The sequence below is a fragment of the Medicago sativa genome, chromosome 5 (assembly GCF_051527215.1).
Source record: "Medicago sativa cultivar Bolivia chromosome 5, Bolivia_mono, whole genome shotgun sequence".
In the NCBI taxonomy this organism is placed as follows: Eukaryota; Viridiplantae; Streptophyta; class Magnoliopsida; order Fabales; family Fabaceae; genus Medicago; species Medicago sativa.
This window is the reverse complement of record NC_140753.1, coordinates 43388921-43409026: the sequence shown is the minus strand read 5'-3', so window position 1 is coordinate 43409026 and position 20106 is coordinate 43388921. Positions and strand designations below refer to the sequence as shown.

The 20106-nt window shown below is 31.5% G+C and overlaps 1 protein-coding gene and 1 pseudogene across 1 annotated transcript; both read right to left on the bottom strand.

The window, feature by feature from the left end:
- LOC146922282 (uncharacterized) overlaps positions 1-20106 on the bottom strand; it is a 153347-nt pseudogene that overhangs the window by 86153 nt on the left and 47088 nt on the right.
- Positions 1724-3158, bottom strand: LOC146922285 (F-box/FBD/LRR-repeat protein At5g56420-like). Its single transcript, XM_085710821.1, has 2 exons — positions 2234-3158; positions 1724-2080 (listed from the first exon to the last, which is right to left on the bottom strand). Exons 1-2 carry the CDS (start codon positions 3107-3109, stop codon positions 1802-1804), a joined length of 1155 nt encoding a protein of 384 aa, XP_085566947.1. The 5' UTR covers positions 3110-3158; the 3' UTR covers positions 1724-1801.

The following is a 20106-nucleotide window of genomic DNA, read 5'->3' as shown; positions in this document are numbered from 1 at the left end:
CATCAAGACTACGGAACAACCAGCAGATGTTCTCACCAAAGCAATGCCCATTGAGAAACTTGACTGTTCAAAGATAATATGAAAATTACAAATTAAGAGAGGGTGTTAAATGATAATTTGTAATTTTCCATATTCCTAGGTTCCTTAATGTATCTATAAGTCTATTCATGTATCAGTAAGTTCCAGAGAATGTCATTTAATATTCCTAGGTGCATTCACTTATTTACTAGAACTTTCTATGCATCAATATAACTAGAGGTTCTATGTATTGACAAGGTATTGCAATGAAAAGAACTATTGCTGCCATTCCATAATTTTTACGTTTCTGTTCTTTTTCTTCCTCTTTCTCCAACAGTCCTTAGTTCAATGCTAAAAAATGAACCTTTCCATACTTCTTCATGATCTTGGAAACTTCTGAGAGATACATAAAATTGACTCAAAGCTACTGTAAATAAAAAAATAAAATGCAGAAAAATGATCAGCTTGCATAGTCACCTGACACTTTCTTTGCTATTTCGACTCCCAACAGTCACTTGACACTTTAAACTCGTGGCATATATTGTATTGTATCCAATAAATTCATAGATTATCACAACAATGGTGTATATCTCGTAGTATTGTATCTAATAAATTCATAGATGTTTCCATTAGAAAACCTAACATATTTTCTACTGTTCCTATTACAATTAATAAAAAATGCCAATATCACCAATGTATTGTTTCTGAACTGGAAACTAAAACACCCCATTTAGGTTTCAAACGCATTGTACTCCAAGATAACACAACAAAATGGATCATCAAAATTAAACCAAGACAACTCACAAATAAAATTTATATAATTTCTAGTAGTATAAAATACCAACTTTCCAGACAATAGAGAAAACTAAAAGTAAAAGCATCCCAACAGAATTTTTATCAATCCACAATTGCAGTCCACCCTAGAACTCATTCATAATAAACACCATTATACTTATCAATTTTACTAGACGACTAAATGTTCTTGTTGTGAAAGTGACTCAAAATTGGAGAAATTGAAGTTTGCTGAAGCTGTCAAATCGGAGCTCGATTTGGAGAAATCAGAGTACGATTTTTGGGACCAGAATTGGCACTTTCATTCGTAAAAAATCGGAGCACGATCTGGCAAAATCGGAGTACGATTTTGCGCAAATTCAGAAAAAATAAAACGTATTTTTGGGCCTGATTTTGTTCCAATTTATGAGAGATTCTTTTACTATAAATATAGGCTTTGTATCAGAGTAAACCTTGAGATAGAGGGGGCTGAAACAAGGGTTTAGAAAGGCAACAACAAAACTAGGGTTTGTATAGAGTTTGTCTCTTTGGAACAAACACTAGGTTTTGAGGGTTGATTCACCTTGGGAAACACTATTAGGATTGAGTCTCTTGGTTACGGGAAGAGGCTGGGATTTGGGTAGAATTAGGCGGGAGACTTATTCTTGTAACCCATTGAAATCTCTTTGTAACGTTACTCATCATATAGTGGAACGGAGGGCTGCTCTCTCGCCCAGACTAGGTCAATTTGGACCGAACTGGGTCAACAAATTCTTTGTGTTCTCTCTTTCCTTTTCTCTCGCTGTTGTTTTCTACTTTTGGCTTGTGATTATAACTGTTCCATACACTTTGATTTTGGTTGCTTAATTATCCATTGCTCCACACATCAAGTTGATATTGGTGTGAGTTTTTCATCGAATTCGCAACAGTTCTCCAAACCATCAATCTATTTGGTTGCATATAATTAGATGAGAAACTAATTGAAAAACACTGATAATTCTAGTAAGTACTCCTATGTAAATGATAGTTTACATCCCGGAGAAATCCTTAGACATGAGGATAACTCTTCTATAATTTGACTATTTTGCATAAGTATCCCATTTGAGCAGCAAGTAGTAAATTTGATTTCCATGTCTCGTAAGAGCTTCGCATTCTGCAAAATATATGTAGCAAATCCTAGATCACTGTCTGAGCCTTTGAAGTTTAAAATAGTACATGACTTGAGGTGACATGAAATACATTCAAGAGCCAAAATTGGGCATTTCCATTCCATGGGTAGACTCCAATTCCACTGTAAGAGGATAAAAACAACAATTTTTAAAATACAGGAAGATAATAAACAAGCAAAAGAAAAATATACCGTTGAGATAAAATGAAAATTAGAGGTCAAGAATGTTGTTCAAAAGTGGAGTTAGTTATAATTCAGAAAGTGGAGTCTACAAACCCTTCTCATGAAAAGAACTTGAAGCTTTGGGCATTCCTGGAGCAATTCTACCACTCCATTCCAGCCATGAATGAAGCGAATCAACCATAGTTTAATGTGAATTAAGTTTTGAAACAATGGGATGGTTTTGAAAATATTTTCTGGTAACACGTGTATGCTAAGAAACTCAACATTTTTAATTGCATCAAAGGGAACATCATATGAACTGATATCTGCTCTGACCAACTTGGACAAGGGTTTAAACCCTTCCGCTGCATTGTTTTCTACAAATCTCGTATGTCCACGACAATAAGTATGTAAATCTTCTAGAACTGGACAACCATTAAGAAGTTTCATGATATCTTTATTGTATTTAAAACAGATTACTTTCAAATATAGGATTTTGAGAGATGGAAGATCAACACACAAATTTTCAGCTTTAACTATTATTCTCTCAAGTTTCAGAACAACTAGGGTTTGGGAGGTGAAAATTGTAGGATTCAACTTCAAGGTGATACTACTGGAGAGATGAAATTCTTCAACACTGCGCTGTTTTGCGGCTTCTACCCATGCAGAGAAAATGCGCCTATTATTCTTACAAAATCCAAAGCGGCAGTTTATGTAAAACGTTTTGATGGGATGGTTTGGTTCCCGAGGAGTAAGCATTATTGCATTCACCATACGGCAGAAGCTATTGAAGTCGCGGCAGTATCGCACAGTTTCCTTGTCGTCAGAGCGGAGAGAAGTGAGTGAATCGCAGAGTTGGGTCCAGCGTTTAGAAAGAACGGTGGTGGTGAAAGCGAGATTGGTTGGAAGAAGAGAGAGTATGTTACATAATATATCATCAGGTAAACTGCTGAGCCTATCGATTGCCATTAGGTTCTCCGATGGTGCCATTCTTTTCCTCTTTCTCTCTCTCTCTCTCTCTCTCTCTCTCTCTCTCTCTCTCTTTGCGAGAGAAGAAGGGGCTAAGAGAGAAAAAGGGTTTGCGAGAGTGTGGTGGTTGAATGCGTACTTGTTTGTTTTATTTATAGCTAGGGTACGATAGATTTAGTTTTTTTCTTTCCTTTTGGTAGAAATTTTTTTCATTTGATATACATGGAAAAGTGGATCTTTGTTAAAAAAATGGATCATTATTTTTTTTTATGTGAGCCTTAAAAAATATATTCCATCCGTTTCAAAATATAAGCAAAATTCACTTTTTAGGTTCATTCATTTAATGATGTATGTGGTTCAATGAACCACATATATCATTAGATGAATGAACCTAAAAAGTGAATTTTCCTTATATTTTGAAACAGAGGGAGTATAAGAGTGGAAGATTTTTATAATAGTGTATTTACATTTATACTCTCGTTGTGTGGGAACCTTGTTTGGCTGCATTTAAGTGGGATTTCAAGGTTCGTCGTTGTCTTCTATGTCACGGACTCTTGGCGGAGTTGGTGTTTAGGGGTGGCAAAAAAATATGTACCCGTAGGTATCCTTACCCGTTAATAAATTAAGTAAATTACTACTTGTACTCGGGGATACCCATTGCATCCCTAGGTGTGGCTCATCGTCCTTTTGAGATGGAATCTTGGGGGAATTTCAAGGGCTTCTTTAGTTTTTTTCTTATTCCTTTTTTGTTGGTGTTTTTTGTTTAGTAGTGTTGGGGGTGTTACATGTGCTTGTTCGAGTTGACCTTTTGGGTTTTGCTGTCCCAACCAACTTTGTACACTCGTTTTCTATTTCATCATATAAATAGGCATATATTAATTTAAAAACCGTCAAAAGTTGATGTGGTGGTGTGTATTGGAACCTAATAAGGAGTGTGCTTATCTCGAGGTTTCAGGTTTGAATATGATAACAATTCATGTGTTGGATCAGTCTATACATGACTTTGTTTGGTTCAATTTAATACCAAATCAAACCGTCATAAATCGATCTAGTTTGGTTCTTTTCTCGGATTTTGATGCAGCTAATAGAAAATTATTAGGAGGATCACTAGCGTCTTGGTGTTCGAGAAAGGAATCAGTGGTTGTATTCTCATCATGCATGTGAAGATGAATATGTAGCTGCAATATTACTCTGTGCATTTCAAGCAGTTTGGCTAATAAACTATATTGAGGAAATTAGCAGTGAGAAGTATGCAGCTGTGAAATTGAAAGTTGACAACACCTCTGCCTCTTTAATTCTCTCTAATCTTTTTTTTTTTTTTCCATCTCTATCAACAAAAACAAAGTGAGTGAAATAAAAGAGAGTGTGTGCAAGTGTAATGTGAATTGCTTGCTTGCACTAACATGTTTGAAATATGAATGAAAGTAATTTCAGATTGCTCATAACTAAATTCATGGGAGCAACATCATCCTTACACTCAATCTTGGTATTTATTATTCTAGAAATCATGCAATAATCCTGGAACAATGGGCTATTAAAATAGGAAAATGCTATTTATCTAGAAAAATAGCATCAAGAATTTTTCAAGACACATGTGGCAAGTTTTAATTGCATGATTTATTTGTCCACTTCCTATTTTTCAGCCACACCTCCTTGAATTGTGGCAAATAATGCATTGTGATTGGTTGCTTTTTATTCTTGAAGAATTCTTGATGTTTTTTTTCTAGAGATATAGCATTGCTCATATTAATGAGCAATGCTATATCTCTAGAAAAAAAACATCAAGAATTCTTCAAGAATAAAAAGCAACCAATCACAATGCACTATTTGCCACAATTCAAGGAAGTGTGGCTGAAAAATAGGAAGTGGACAAATAAATCATGCAATTAAAACTTGCCACATGTGTCTTGAAAAATTCTTGATGCTATTTTTCTAGATAAATAGCATTTTCCTTGGACAAAATAAATTATGTATGTCCTGTTTGTTAGCTTAATTTAGACATGGTCAAAGCACTTTGAATCTACTTCTACATTAAGGTCCATTATATCACGTACAATGAAGGTTTCCTGCTATCATGTTTATGTTTTAACATAAGTTAGCGTATGTCAAATTGCTAATTGATATGATTTGTTTTGCCAATTTTCCACACATTAAAATCTATTATAAATTTTAGCTTTGTTCATAAATTTAAACACTAAAACGCATGTTCCATTGGTTGGTTAAACAAATTTCTTTTTTTTTTTTTTAAGAAGCTGAGCAAAACTTTATTAAAGAAACAGACAGCTCCTCAAGCACAAGGTGTGCTAAAGAGAAACTGTATAAAGAGAAAATTTACATCAATGTTAGGCTACAACCAGCTGAAACAGAATAAAAAGGAATTACACTATTGCTTGAAGACAACATAATGGGTTTAGCCTCCAAAAGGGGTAATCAAAATCGAACAAGACATACTGCGCTTTCAACCACCAATACGTTTGGAGTTTAACCTTTTCTGCAAGAGTCTCAAGCTGATATGACTTGTTTTGGAAAATCCTGTTATTACGATCTTTCCAAACAACAAAAATCACTAAAATCCATATAATAGTAAACGCAGTCCTTGAATTTTTGGAAAAGCCTCCAAGGCCGCGAAACTGATAAGAATGAGTAAAAATGTTGCCATTAAAAACCGAATCAATTCCTAACCATTTTGAAACCAAGGACCAAATGCGACCGTACACATCACACCGAAAGAACAAGTGATCTCTGTCTTCTAATTCACCACACATGGCCACACAAGGAAGTTGTGTAGCATCAATGGCTTCTCGCCTAAACAGGTTATCCTTAGTAGGGAGTCTGTTCATGAAGAGCCGCCAAACAAGAAGATTCACCATCAGAGGAACCGCTTTAAGCCACAAGAAACTATCATAACCTTCATTGAGGTTGGTATCAGTCGCTGTCAAAAAAGAATATGCTGATTTAACTGTGTAACACTGCGATGTATGGAGTTTCCACACCCACCTGTCTATCGTGTCTACCTGCAAAACACAAGAAGATACCCGCTCCACACACTCCAAGACCAGCCCCTCCTCCCACGCAAGTAACCCTTACGCCACTTCCACGCTTCACCTCCAACCCCCCACCCTAACTCAAACATCTCTGACACCGTAGCTAGCTTATTGTCCGCAAGGTAGTAAAGCCTACCAAAAGATCTTGCTAGAGGACAATCATCCAGCCACGAGTCCACCCAAAACAAAGTATCCTGACCATCCTCCACCCTCCGAATAATGTTATCTGTCAACCAACCATTATCCACAAGACCCACTCCCGTCCTGATTTGGTTCAGGTTGCGCCACCAAACCGAACCTACTCCCTCCCCAAACCGCACCCTGCCCCCCTCCTCACCATACTTTGCCCGAATAACAACATTCCACAAATTTCTTAAAGATGTATACCTCCGTCCTAAATTATAAGAAAAAAAAAACTCATTTTCTTTGTCTCAAATTATAAGCAAAAAGACCAACTTTTATCATATTTAATTATGTTGTTTCAAAAAATGATCTTTTCCAAAAGAAAATTAAATGCAAAGTGCATTCAATTTGCTCTCTCTTTCATTTTCTCAGTAACCAATAACCAATGAAAATTGGTATTACATCTTCTTATATATTTCAAGAATAACACAAGAAACTATGTGGCAAACTACTATGTTTTACTCCCTCCGGTCCTATTTATAAGAAAATTTTCAAAAAAAATATTGGTCCTATATATAGGAAAAAAGTCACAACTTTTAAGGTACATTTATTGTTTAAAAGACTTTTCTAGCCCTCATTTAATGTTTGTCTCTTTAATATTAGTGGATATATTTAATACTTCACAAATTTTCACGAGGTGTATTTGTAAAAACATTCAAAAAATTGCAAGCACTAATGATTGTCTTGATTTTGATGATTTTTGGTTTCTCTTCTTATAAAAAGGACCGGAGGAAGTAGTTTTCTTAATAAGTGTGTGTTTTTTTTTTCTTATAATATGGGACGAAAGTAGTATTGTTTAGACTGGGTAGCATAATATACATCTTTAAGAAATTTGTTTAACCAACCAATGAAACGTGCGTTTTAGTGTTTAAATTTATGAACAAAGCTAAAATTTAAAATAGATAGACTGGGTAGCACTTTGGTAACATTGTGGTTGGTGACATTGGTGATATTGACTACAATTTATCGTACTTTTTCTATAAATTATAATCAAATTACACACAAAAAATAATTAAACATATACGCACTTTTTTTTGGTGTCATAAATTCATAATCATATACTCACGTTAACGGATAACAAAACAAAAAAAAGCTGACAGACAGACACTATGTTGGTGTACACGCTAGAAATAATATTGGTAATTGTTTATCGGTTGTTGTTCGTTTTAATTTATTCATACGTTGATATTGGTATTACAAGTTCTATCTCAACTATTGTGATTCATCTTCTTATCCACGTCATACATTTAGTTTGACTCTAACTATCTGAGTTAAAACTTCAATTGTTGCATGCTGTCATTCGTCGCATGGAGTTGATGGTACGTGAATCTGGTTTTCATATGATGGCAGCTAGTTCATTCACCAACTTTATGACCCCTGGTTTGATGCTCGCAAACATTTGTTCATCTATTGCTTTTTATTGCAATCTCTTTCGTACGCTGGATTGTGCTCATAATGGATGATAGTTTGTTAGGTTTGACTAGGGTTGATTCCATATGTGTTGCTTTTGTGTGAAATTACTGAGTCAAGTTTTTTCCCCCTCGACTGTTGTATTTCCTTGTTTTTATTTGTTCTACTTTACCTTTTGCCTAAAATAATAATAATGATTGTTTAACTCATTTTATCTTTTTGCTAAGTTTGATTATATATATATTTCAAATTTAACTGTATCTAAATCACAAAACTGTACCTTAATCACAATAAAAAGATTTGAAAATATATAGTATCATACAATTTCAACCTAAAATAGAATTTCAAAATAGATAATAACAAAACTACAAAAATGTAAATAAAATATAAAATAGAATTTCAAAATAGATAATAACAAAACTACAAAAATGTAAATAAAATAAAATCAATTGAATAGAAACAAAGGGCTGGAATATGTCAGACTACCCGACATATACTTAAAGAAAAGAAGCTTGAATTACACTCTCATTCCCTCTTAAGTTAAAATATGCATTCTCCTCCCTTGAAAAATAAAACTTATACTCCCCTCCCCCATGAGATGCTTGAATTACAACCTCCCTCCCTTAATAATTAAATATCCACTACAATTTAATCTATTTTAACATAAATAAATATTTTTACGATATTTACTAATTTTAAAATACCATTTAAGAAAAAAAAATCATTTATTTGTAATTTAAATATCAATGGCGATTAAATTTAAATATTTTGTTATTAATTTTATAACTTAGAATATAAAATTCATTTTTAAATAAACATATTTTATCGACTTTAGTAATTTTTCACTCATTTTAATTTTATTTTGTGTTGTTTTATATTTTATAATATATAATAGGGTTTAAAACTAGATGTTAATGAATTTGTGAACAAAAAATAAATAAAAATATGAATTTCAATTCTGATTATATTAAAGTGGACCCACAATACTATTTTTTTTCGTAGTGTGTCCGATTTTTTTTTGTTGATAAGTTACTACAAATAAGAAAAAAAAATTATTAAGGGAGGAAATTGTAGATTTTAACATAACAGGGTGGGGATGTAATTCAAGCTTCTTTCAGGAGTGGGGAGTGAAATATTTTCTAATATGTTTTGCATAAGAGGGGAGTGAAGTGTAACTCAGGCATCTTTTAAGGGAGGGAAGTGTAATTTACTCAAAATAAAATTATAAATACTTTTGGTAAAAATGTTAGATTCATTTTCTTCAAAAAAAAAAAAAAACTATTTATTTAAATATGTTATCCTTAGGCTCTCTAAAATTAGCTAAATAATTCTTCAAAAATAAAAATCGTGTTATGAATATTATAAGTGGATGTCCACAACCCTTGTGCTTATCTATCTAGTGCACCTTTGCTTAACTCCTAAGCACACATTTCTGCACTTATCCATTAACTACTTAACTCTTAAGTCATATCATTATACTTCTCTATAAATAAAGATCACATGTAACATATTGTACACTACAAGAGAATAATATAATCCTCCTTCTTCTCTCTGTTTCTCTTTATTCTTGTTCTTATTCTAATAGTTTCATAACACGTTACCAACTGAGGTATGTAATTCTTCTTAATCAATTTGTTTTATGTAAACAAAATTTATTTCTTGTATCAATGATTATAGGCTATATTGTTACAATTCCATCAATTGGAACCAGTGCCTTATAGATACATTAGTTTTTTTTGAATAATTATAGATACATTAATTATTATATGAACCCTATTATATTATTGTGTTTATTTATTCCATATGCATTCCTGAAGTATTGCATAAGAATGGATCTCATATTATAATATTAAAAGAGATCAATTATGAAGTTCCTGAAGAACTCGATATTATTCTCTCTGAATTTCTGAAGAATTCAAACGTAGTTCATGAAGAACTCAATATTATTCTCTGTGAATTCCTGAAGAATTCAACAGTGTAGTTCCTAAAGAACTTGATATTTTTATCTTTGAATTCCTGAAGAATTCAAAAGCGTTAATTGTTAGAATTTCTTCTAATATTTTGTGGGCTACAATCAATTGTTTGTTTTGGTTTTAATAAAAACGGACTGATGTTGTGATCCATTTGATGATGCTTAGGCCCTAGTAAAAGTGATCAATAAATATTGGGTTTTTGGGCACTTAATCTGATTTGTGTAGAAACATAGTGTAGGCCCAAACACTAGGCCCATGATGGGTGGTGCCTAGGGTTGCACGGTTATAAATAGAGAGGCTAGGTCCCCTTTGCCATCACTCTGACTATTCTGCTCATTAGCAGTTTGCCCCATCGAAAACCCTAAGTTTGGAGCATGTGAAAGGCGAAGGAAGACTTTGTCTTCAATCTCGGCGAATCCGGTCACCATGGTTTCCAAGTAAGTGTGTTCTAATTTCATATAATAACTCGATCTTAATGAATAAATTGTTTACATGTGGTATCAGAGCCTGATATTATATGATTTAGAACCCTAATTTTAAATTTGATCATTCGATCATGGTATATGATTTGGGGTTTTCAAGGTTAATTTTTTCCTTTTCTGCCGTGAAGTTTCTTCAGCCCTTATTTTAAATTTTGGAATAAATAGATTAGATTTCCTCAATTTTATGAACTCAACGATTTTCATACTATATATGTGATTTCGATTTTCATAATATAATGATGACATCCTTTTAGTGTGTGCGATACTACGATGTGTTCTTTTATGCGGCATCGCATCGTATGACACCGAAAATTGATCAAGAACTTAAGGTACCTTGTTTTGTTTATCCAACTGAAATTTTGTGCGCACCGTATTGGAATTTGCCAAAGGTGAAGCAAATTGATTTTATTGCTATGCAATTTCTTTTGTTTCTTTTATACATACACGTGTTCGGTGTCAATTAAGTGACAATGACTGATTTTGTTTCAGCCATATTTATTTTGTTATGATGGTTGATTGTGAGATAAGCATGAATTTTAGTTTGTTTTTGTTTATTTGGATTGAAAACGGTTGTTTATAAAAATCCGACAATACTGTAACGATTTTGATGAATTTATTTTAAGCTTCTCATGATAATTGTCACTCCAGTATTCAAATTCATAAGCCTACATGAATAATACACTTTGATTTTCTAAGAGTTTTATGGAATAAATCAAATTAAAGTACTTCATATATATATATATGGATATTTTTGAATGATTTACTTTTAAAGATTTATAATTAAATCTTATCACTTTGGCTCATTTTTCTTTTAATATCATTGTCATATATTAGAATTTGATATTCTTCTCACTTTGATATTATTTGGGCTGTTAATTTATATATATGGTTTGCACTTTATGGTGAATTTGAATATTTGTTTAAAAGGTTCAATTTTGTTTTAAAGAAGTGTTCTTGTTTTGAGCATACAATTTGAAGTTTTGAATTATAAGATTTGTTTGTTAATATTCAATTTAAATCATTGAAATTGTTTCAATTTTCAAAATCACATAGCTGATAGAGAAATTAAATATTTCCTATTGTTGTATGTGTTTGATCTTCGATTATCTGGCAAACAATTTTCAATCAAAATGAAGTTACTTGAACAATAATTTTGATTGTTTTCTTTGTGAAATTTTGGTAAATTTCTTTAATCTATATGAAAGATAGCTTGGTCTTAATAATTGTTTGCTCAATTATTATTGTTTTTACATGTTCCATAGATGTATTAATACATGTGAAATTGGTAAGTTGATCCAATTTTTTTTTTTTTGTGTGGGTCCTTCTTCATTTAAGTTTATGGATAGTTTCTTTTATATATGGCTATCATTTGTGCTAATATAAAAATGAAGTGGATTTGAGATTTGGTTTATTCATATGTTGAATTAGTTTTGAGACTATGTTTATCATGATTGAATTGCAATTGCATGTGTGGATCCATAGACGATTTTGAGTAGTCATATTCAAAATAACATCATGAATCTTTTGTGCTACTCCTTTTGATGTTGTGTTTGTCACTGCAAATTGATTTTACATTTGTTTCTATTGCCACAAGGTTTGCGTTTTTGAAACAAATACAAATTTCACATATTGTGATTCATTGTGCAAGTGCATCTAATGTGAATAAATATTGACATGATTATCATATGAATATTCCATCATGCATAATTTTATTTTATCTCAAATCCGGAAGGAAACACCATAATTAATATTTTATGGATCAAATTTTGCATTTTCAAAAGGATTTGATTTGATTTTGGTGGATTGATTTGTTTTGAAAATTGAGTAATTTGATTGGAAATAATTTCCAAATATTGTTTTCACATTTTTATTTATGGGAATAAATTTTATTTTGTAAAATATGTAAAATCTTTTTTTTTATATGTGAGATATATATTCCCAAGGATGATCTAAAATATTATATGTGAAATTTTCTTTTATAGAAGTGAATTATTCTATTAAATTGTTGTATTTGTGAAATTACTTTACACTCAATTTTGTCAATCATAGCACCAAATATCAATGTATATGAATTTATAATTATTAAATTATATGTTGTCTTGTTCTTATTTGTTGGCTCACTCGTGGAATATCATTAAAGATAATTTTTGAGCTATTTTAAAGGCAATCGAAAACTATTATATATCCTTGTATTTTATTGATGTATTATTAGAGTCTTTCTTTTGCTATATTGGTTTGTTGTTGAATTATGAACCAATTGAGGCGATAATATGTCAAATTCTTCGGAACCTTTGCTAAGTCGTCAAAGCTTAATGACTCTACATACAAGGAGAATTGATTACACCTTTTGAGGTTAGCCATGGTTTAATTAATTTAAATTCTTTTTATTGAATTTGATTACACGTGTTCTCTTATTATATAAGGGATGGGCATATCCTATTGGTGTAATATTAATTGACATGACCATTGTGTGATAGAGAATATAGTTGAATATTTGTTTAAACATTTTAAAAATATTGGATTGATAATCCAACTATCATTCTCTATCAAGTGGGAGAATTTTACATGTCAATTATCTTGAAATGAGAAACAAATATCATTTGTTGATGAATACTCTTTTGTTTATTATGGAGACTTACATTGAGGATATTATAGTCTTTTCTTATATAATTTTGTGACTCTTTTGTCTTTTATCCTCAATGGTGGTGAAATTAAAGTCTCATATATTTCCGCTGCATATTTAATTGATTTAAATCATTACTTGTTAATGAGATTATGATTTTAGCGGTAATAGTACTCTTACAAAAGATAGCACATAATTATATGTTGATTTTCTTTTATGTGCTTTTAACGTACTATTCTACCGCATCGTATCAAACAAAATTACGATGAATGCAAATTGAAACGATATTGGCCAGTTTAGATGCATTTAAATAATGCATATTTTTTCTGTGTCTCATTTTGACAAGAGTTGTTGATTCCTATGCAAAAAGATTTTCTTGCGTTGATATAGGTCGTTACCACCAAAGTGGGACCGCCTCTATTGATTGATTTATGAAATTTCCTTTTGTAGTTTGAGGAATGTTTTTAATTGTAACATGTAGTTTCCTGCCCAAAGGTGGTTATTGCATTTTACAATTAAAAATTTATTTGGGATAAGTTATTGGAGAATGTTTTGAACTAAGGAATTTGCCTGCCCAAAGGTGACAAATTTCTGAATTCAATACATGCTCATTGATTAACTTACATGAGGTTTTGACTGGGGTTATAACCTTAGTTTGTACATTCTGCCCAAAGGTGATTGTACAATTATATTGGCCTCATTGTGATAGCTTGTTTATTTTGAGCTATATCTTGTCAAAAGATATATTTTGATGCATTCATGTTTTGTCTCATATATTTCCTCAATGGATAATTGTTATGCTTTTATTATGCATGCTCATTGATTAACTTATATAAGATAGAGTTATTGGAGTATATGTTGAACCAATGAATTTGTCTGCCCAAATGTGACAATTTCCCAAGTTCAATGTATCCTCATTGATTAACTCATTTGAGGTTTTGGCTTGGGTTCTGACCTTAGTTTGTGCATTCTTCCCAATGGTGATTGTACAATTATATTGGCCTCGTTATAATAGCTTATTTACTTTGAGCTAAATCTTGTCTTATGACATATTTTAATGAATTCATGTCTTGAACCAATGATTTTCTTTGTGATTCTAAGATGTTAAACAAGTCAAACTGTAAGAAATGGTAGTAAGATTTGGAGTTGCCTCTAAGAGAACATGCATGAACTGAAATAACCTTGTGGTAAGTGGGAGATGACTCACAAGTTAAAGTACCTTGTCATATTGGTCTCCTTGTGTCTAATGAAAAAGTTATTGGACGTGAAAATCTGACAATGTTGTAATTTAGGAGTGACTGTGAAGTCAATGGGAGATGTCAACTTAATTTCAGTTTAATATGATCAAGGAGTAATTGTGAAGTCAGTGGGAGATGTCACCATAATTTAACATTCTAGTTTTGAACTTGTTTTGAAAAATATCTTTCATGTAACCTTCATTTAGGATGAAACTTGTTTGTGTTACCTTGTTGGAGCAACTTTGTTTTAGTTTTACTCTTGGAGGTAGAAAACTAAGTTTGAGATTAAACTCACATAACCTTGCTTCATCCTTTGTTCATCTATATAAATGGTCTCTAGTAGATAGTTCATGACTCCCTGGATCTTTTGTTGATGGTTTAGTTAAGTTGTCTTTGACTTCACATAACATTGCTTCGTCTTTCGTTGTCAAAACTTTTGTTGCTATAAGGTCTAATGTTGAGGAAGAGATCCTTTACTTTATGGCATAAGCACTTGGATCATATTTATTGGGAAAAGGGTTGAAAAATTAATCGAAGTAAATATTCTACCTTTCTTGATGTTTGATGATCCAGGTACTTGTGTGGATTGCATTAGAAGCAAATTTACTAAAACCAAAGGTTACAACTAGCATTTTTGAACCCTTTGAAATTGTCGAAAATGAAATTAGTGGCTCCCAACTCCTATAATTTATGGTAATGAATTATTTATTACATTCATTGGCTCCCAAACTTTGATGTTAATTGTTCTTTTAACCAAATGACTTAGATTCATTGTTTTCAAGAGTCACTTTGAATAACACGAATACTGTGAATTCTTTTGATGTCTTTGGTTAGTGGGAGTTTGAATTTAAATTATTAATTTTTTGATGATGAATTTTTCTTTCACTTATTTTCTTTGATATATTTAATTTTTTGATGATGAATTTTTCTTTCACTTATTTTCTTTGATATATTGATGTGAATTTCCATTCAATTTAATTATTGATGATGAGATGAATTCTTGTATATATCAAATATCAAATGTGAAAAATTATAGCTCAGTGTTGAAGGGATCACTATGCCGGTGATCGACACTATTTAGGAGCTGAGGCATTACATGAGAAAAATTTGAGCTCAATGTTGACAGGATCTTTATGCCGGCAGTTAACATTATTTTGGAGCTGATGTATTATGTGTGAAAATTAGAGCTCAGTGTCGTTGGGATCAGTATGCCGGTGATTGACACTATTTTGGAGCTGAGGCAATGTGGTTTTCCGTGGACCACATAATTTCTCTGGCTTTAAGGCATTTGAGAGAAATCACATAATTTCTTTGGCTTTAAGGCATTTGAGAGAAATCGCATAATTTCTTTGGCTTTAAGCATTTGAGAGAAATCACATAATTTCTCTGGCTTTAAGGCATTGAGAGAAATTGAGGACCGACAATGAAAATGATAGTATGGTCGATGATCACGTTGACATATCATTTCTTGCTACACTCTACACAGATGACTAGTCGACGGAATTGGTGATATTTGTAACCATAGAAGGTGTTGTATCAATTAAGGATATAACTACCGCCATGATTCAATATCATTCAGTTCTTAGTTGGACGGAGTCTTTATTAAGTGTTGCATCATGGGATCATGTAGTGGCCACGTTAGGAAGTTTGTTATCAGTCCGAGAGTCGTTTTCAAAAAATTATTTTTAAATTTTTATTTTTATTTTATTTTTAAAATACACAATTGATTTTGCCCAAGTGGGAGAATGTTAGAATTTCTTCTAATATTTTGTGGGCTACAATCAATTGTTTGTTTTGGTTTTAATAAAAACGGACTGATGTTGTGATCCATTTGATGATGCTTAGGCCCTAATAAAAGTGATCAATAAATATTGGGTTTTTGGGCACTTAATCTGATTTGTGTAGAAACATAGTGTAGGCCCAAACACTAGGCCCATGATGGGTGGTGCCTAGGGTTGCACGGTTATAAATAGAGAGGCTAGGTCCCCTTTGCCATCACTCTGACTATTCTGCTCATTAGCGGTTTGCCCCATCGAAAACCCTAAGTTTGGAGCATGTGAAAGGCGAAGGAAGACTTTGTCTTCAATCTCGGCGAATCCGGTCACCATGGTTTCAAAGTAAGTGTGTTCTAATTTCATATAATAACTCGATCTTAATGAATAAATTGTTTACATTAATCTCTAAAGGATTGCTTGGAGAATTGATTTTATGGTTTAATTATATTGCATAGTTCTTGAAGAACTTAAACAACTCAATTTTATTATCTATGAATTCCTGAAGAATTCAATAGTGATGCATCCCTGCACAAATAATTGATTTGATTGTGTATAGTTCTTGAAGAACATACAAACTTGATTTTTATTCTCCATAAATTTCTGAAAAATTCAATTCAATGATGATGCATCTTGAAAGTTATACAGTTCTTATAGAACTAATTTTTAATACTTGAATTCAATCTAGCTGTGATGTTGAATATATATTTTAACTTATTCATAGTTAATTGAAAATTTTCACAAGAGATATGAAATTTGTTACATAAATTTCCTAAATTTATTCCTTAATATTCTAATAAAGCATTGGTTTGTTATGTGAAATTTGTGACAAGTCTTTTCAATTTGTTAAAGAAATTTTGGATCAACAAAAAAAAAAAATCGAATGATTTGTTCAGCAGTTTTTTTTTTTTTTTTGAAAATTGAATGTTATTTTTTCTAGTCGGTATAGATCTAAAAAGCTGTATGTTTGTTTCCTTAATTTTTGGATAGTTAATTTTCCTTAAGAAATCTGATTTTTTTTTATATTTTTAAGTTTATTAATGCATCAATTTGATTGTAAGTTCCTAAAGAACTACATCTATACATCTATGAATATTTTTTCCTAAATGATTCATTTGATCTTCGTATTGATTTCGAAAAGAAAAAGAAAATAAGAGACCGAATGTGAATTTCTATATCTCTCATATATGGTATTATAGTAGCAAAATAAATTAATATCTTCAAGAATATTTTTTTAAAGATTAGTCACGTTTATAATTGAACAAAGAGTGATTATTAATTAAAATAGTGAAAGATCACATTGAATGTTATTCCCACAGGTGAATGACTTTACTATTTGTTTTATATCACCAATATCAGGGTTATGGTAATTGATTTAATAGAGATTACTATTGATTTGATACATGTCAAGGTCGTAAAATTCCATCAGTATGAACTTGGACCAGTTGGGAAATTAGTGTTAGATCAAAGATTTTCTTGATATTTCTATTATATGGATTGAATCGTGAAAGATTGTTTCCTTATTCTATGATTAAAGTTTGGTTATGATTTTCTTCTTTCTTATTGCATAAGACTTCTAGAAGGATTGAATGACAAGATAATCACAAACTCTTCTCTACATAATTCTTGAAAATATCTTTAACGAATTGACATTCTCTTATTTACTTCTAAATCCTTCAAGTTTATTATCTCATAAATGTTATATGTTAGATATATTTTCTCATGAAATACATTTATTTAATCTTGATCTTACATATAATATAAACTTTGGAGATGTCAAACTTGAAAAATATGTCTTATTGACAATTTTTGTTGCCTAATTACTCACCTGAAAAATATGTATGATTTATAATGTTTTATTTGTTGATTTTTTTGTATTTGATATATCTATGATAATACAAAATATAAATCAAGGTTTTAGAATATTCATTATATAATTTTATTTGGGTAGAATTTTGTTGTTGTTTATTATTGTTTCAAATGGATTGAAACACTACAAGAATTTTCCTTATTACTGGTGGAAATAATCCCCCAGTAATGCAAAAAATCCCTCAGTAATACGCATTACTGGCGGATTCGAGTCCCTCAGTAATATGAGCGTCAGAAATGTTACTGGCGGAATTTTCCCTCAGTAATGGGGAGTTAGTTTTGACAAAGCATTACTGGCGGATTATTCCGTCAGTAATTACTGGCGGATTATTTCCGCCAGTAATTACTGACGGAATAATCCGCCAGTAATGTAGATTCAGATTTGTCATAATATTACTGGCGGATTTATCCCCCCAGTAATGTTAATCGAATTTGCATTACTGACGGAAATGTCCGCCAGTAATGTACTTCACCTTTTTTTTTTTTATCCCTTCCCCCACTTTTTGATTTTAATTAAAGAAATAAAATTAAATAAACACAAATAAATTAAAGAAATAATTTTTTTTATTTAATACGACAAATTAATTAAACCACGTATCATTATAATATTTGTACAATACATAAATAATTTTCATACAAAATCATAAATATTTTAATAATATTCCTACAATCTAGAAAACTAAGAAAAAAAACTAATTATCATAATATTCGGACAAATTTGATCTTGATCTCCTTCTCGGTGATCTTCACTCCTATTTCCTCCTCTTCCCGTGTTTTGGGGATTTTCTTGCGAAGCCTCATCCATATAATTATTAAAGTATCCATATAATTATCCTGCTACCTTTGAAAAGCTTCAACAAATGCATATAACATGATATGATAATCTCATAAGAATAAAGACTACATTAATAGATAAATTTAACGAGTAGAAAAATAAAATAACGAAAAATTCATTCATTATATAGTTTAAAGAAATATTGATCTGTAACGAGAGTTCATATTTGTTCATCTTTATACGCCTTTGTGGTCCATACCAGTACACAATCATGGTTCAGAAAGTAATTTCATAATATCATATGAGTTCATATTTGTTCATCTATACAATAGACAATGAGTAAGAGTATTCGGAAGGGGTTACAGTTAATTCTAACATGAACACATATTAATCAGAAGATATGAACTTAACAGGTTTCAAATCTATACTATTGAAATTAACTTTTGTGTTTAAAATTTTATAAGATATGAACTTAACAGGTTTCAAATCTTGTACAAGACATATTCAAACTATTTCAGTTTGCTTCTGACATATTCAAACTATTAATCAAACTATTTTGAGTATTATCTTGTGGCTGTTAATCAAACTATTTCAGCTTGCTTTTGACATATTCAACTCAACCTAGTAATTTATTGCTAATTTGCTATGCAGTGCTGGACAAAGTGGAGTCAACAATATTGCTTCAACTTTGTTTAAATGTGTAAGATTCATAATTATATTTGAGACATGAAACATTCATCAACATTTCAATGTACATAAATTTATTTCTAAATTAAGTTTTCTTGAGAGTGGAATCAAAATCAATTAAATGTGTAAAATTCATAATTATATTTGAGACATGAAACATTCATCAACATTTCAATGTACATAAATTTATTTCTAAATTAAGTTTTCCGATACTAAGCATATGATAATTGAAGAAAATGCACCAACCCATGGACCATGACTGAATAACCATGTTTCAATTCATCCATGGGAATTTACATTCATTATAAGCTCTTTAGTTTGTATGAATAGAGAATATTTGTACAAAGACCAATACATTCATCCGAGATCTATTTAAAAGTAGGTCCAATCAATAAACATTGCATATACCATATTCCATAAACTGAGAGTCAGAAACTAATAAAGTAAATAAAATGTAAGAAGGATTAATCTAGAAAGAGAAGATATCATTACCTCTTGGCTGATGTACCATTTGCTATCAGGATTTCGATGAGGCTGGGAATCTGAATTGATGAGTCCATATAGTAACCCATGAGACACATTGATCCTCTTCAAAGAGGCTAGCACTATATCTACACGAACAAATGCATCATCATCTGTCTTCATGACAAACTTCGCTGAAACAACCTGTGTCTGTTCAAAAGATATTGCCAATGAGAAGAGGAAAGATTTTCCTGCCAAGTCAATTCTACTAATATTAAGAATCGTGTGAGACAAACACAAGTAACACCTACCAAACCAACAAAGAAGCGCACAACCGTTGTACTTGATCTAACAGCATTGTACTGCATCCAGGTTCTTCTATAATTCCAGATCTGTGCAGATAGAGGACTTGCTTTCAATAATTCCAGATCAACAACATGCTCTGAATCCTCTGATGTAGGCAGACCACTTGCAAGAATAGATTCTAGTTTTAGGTCCCC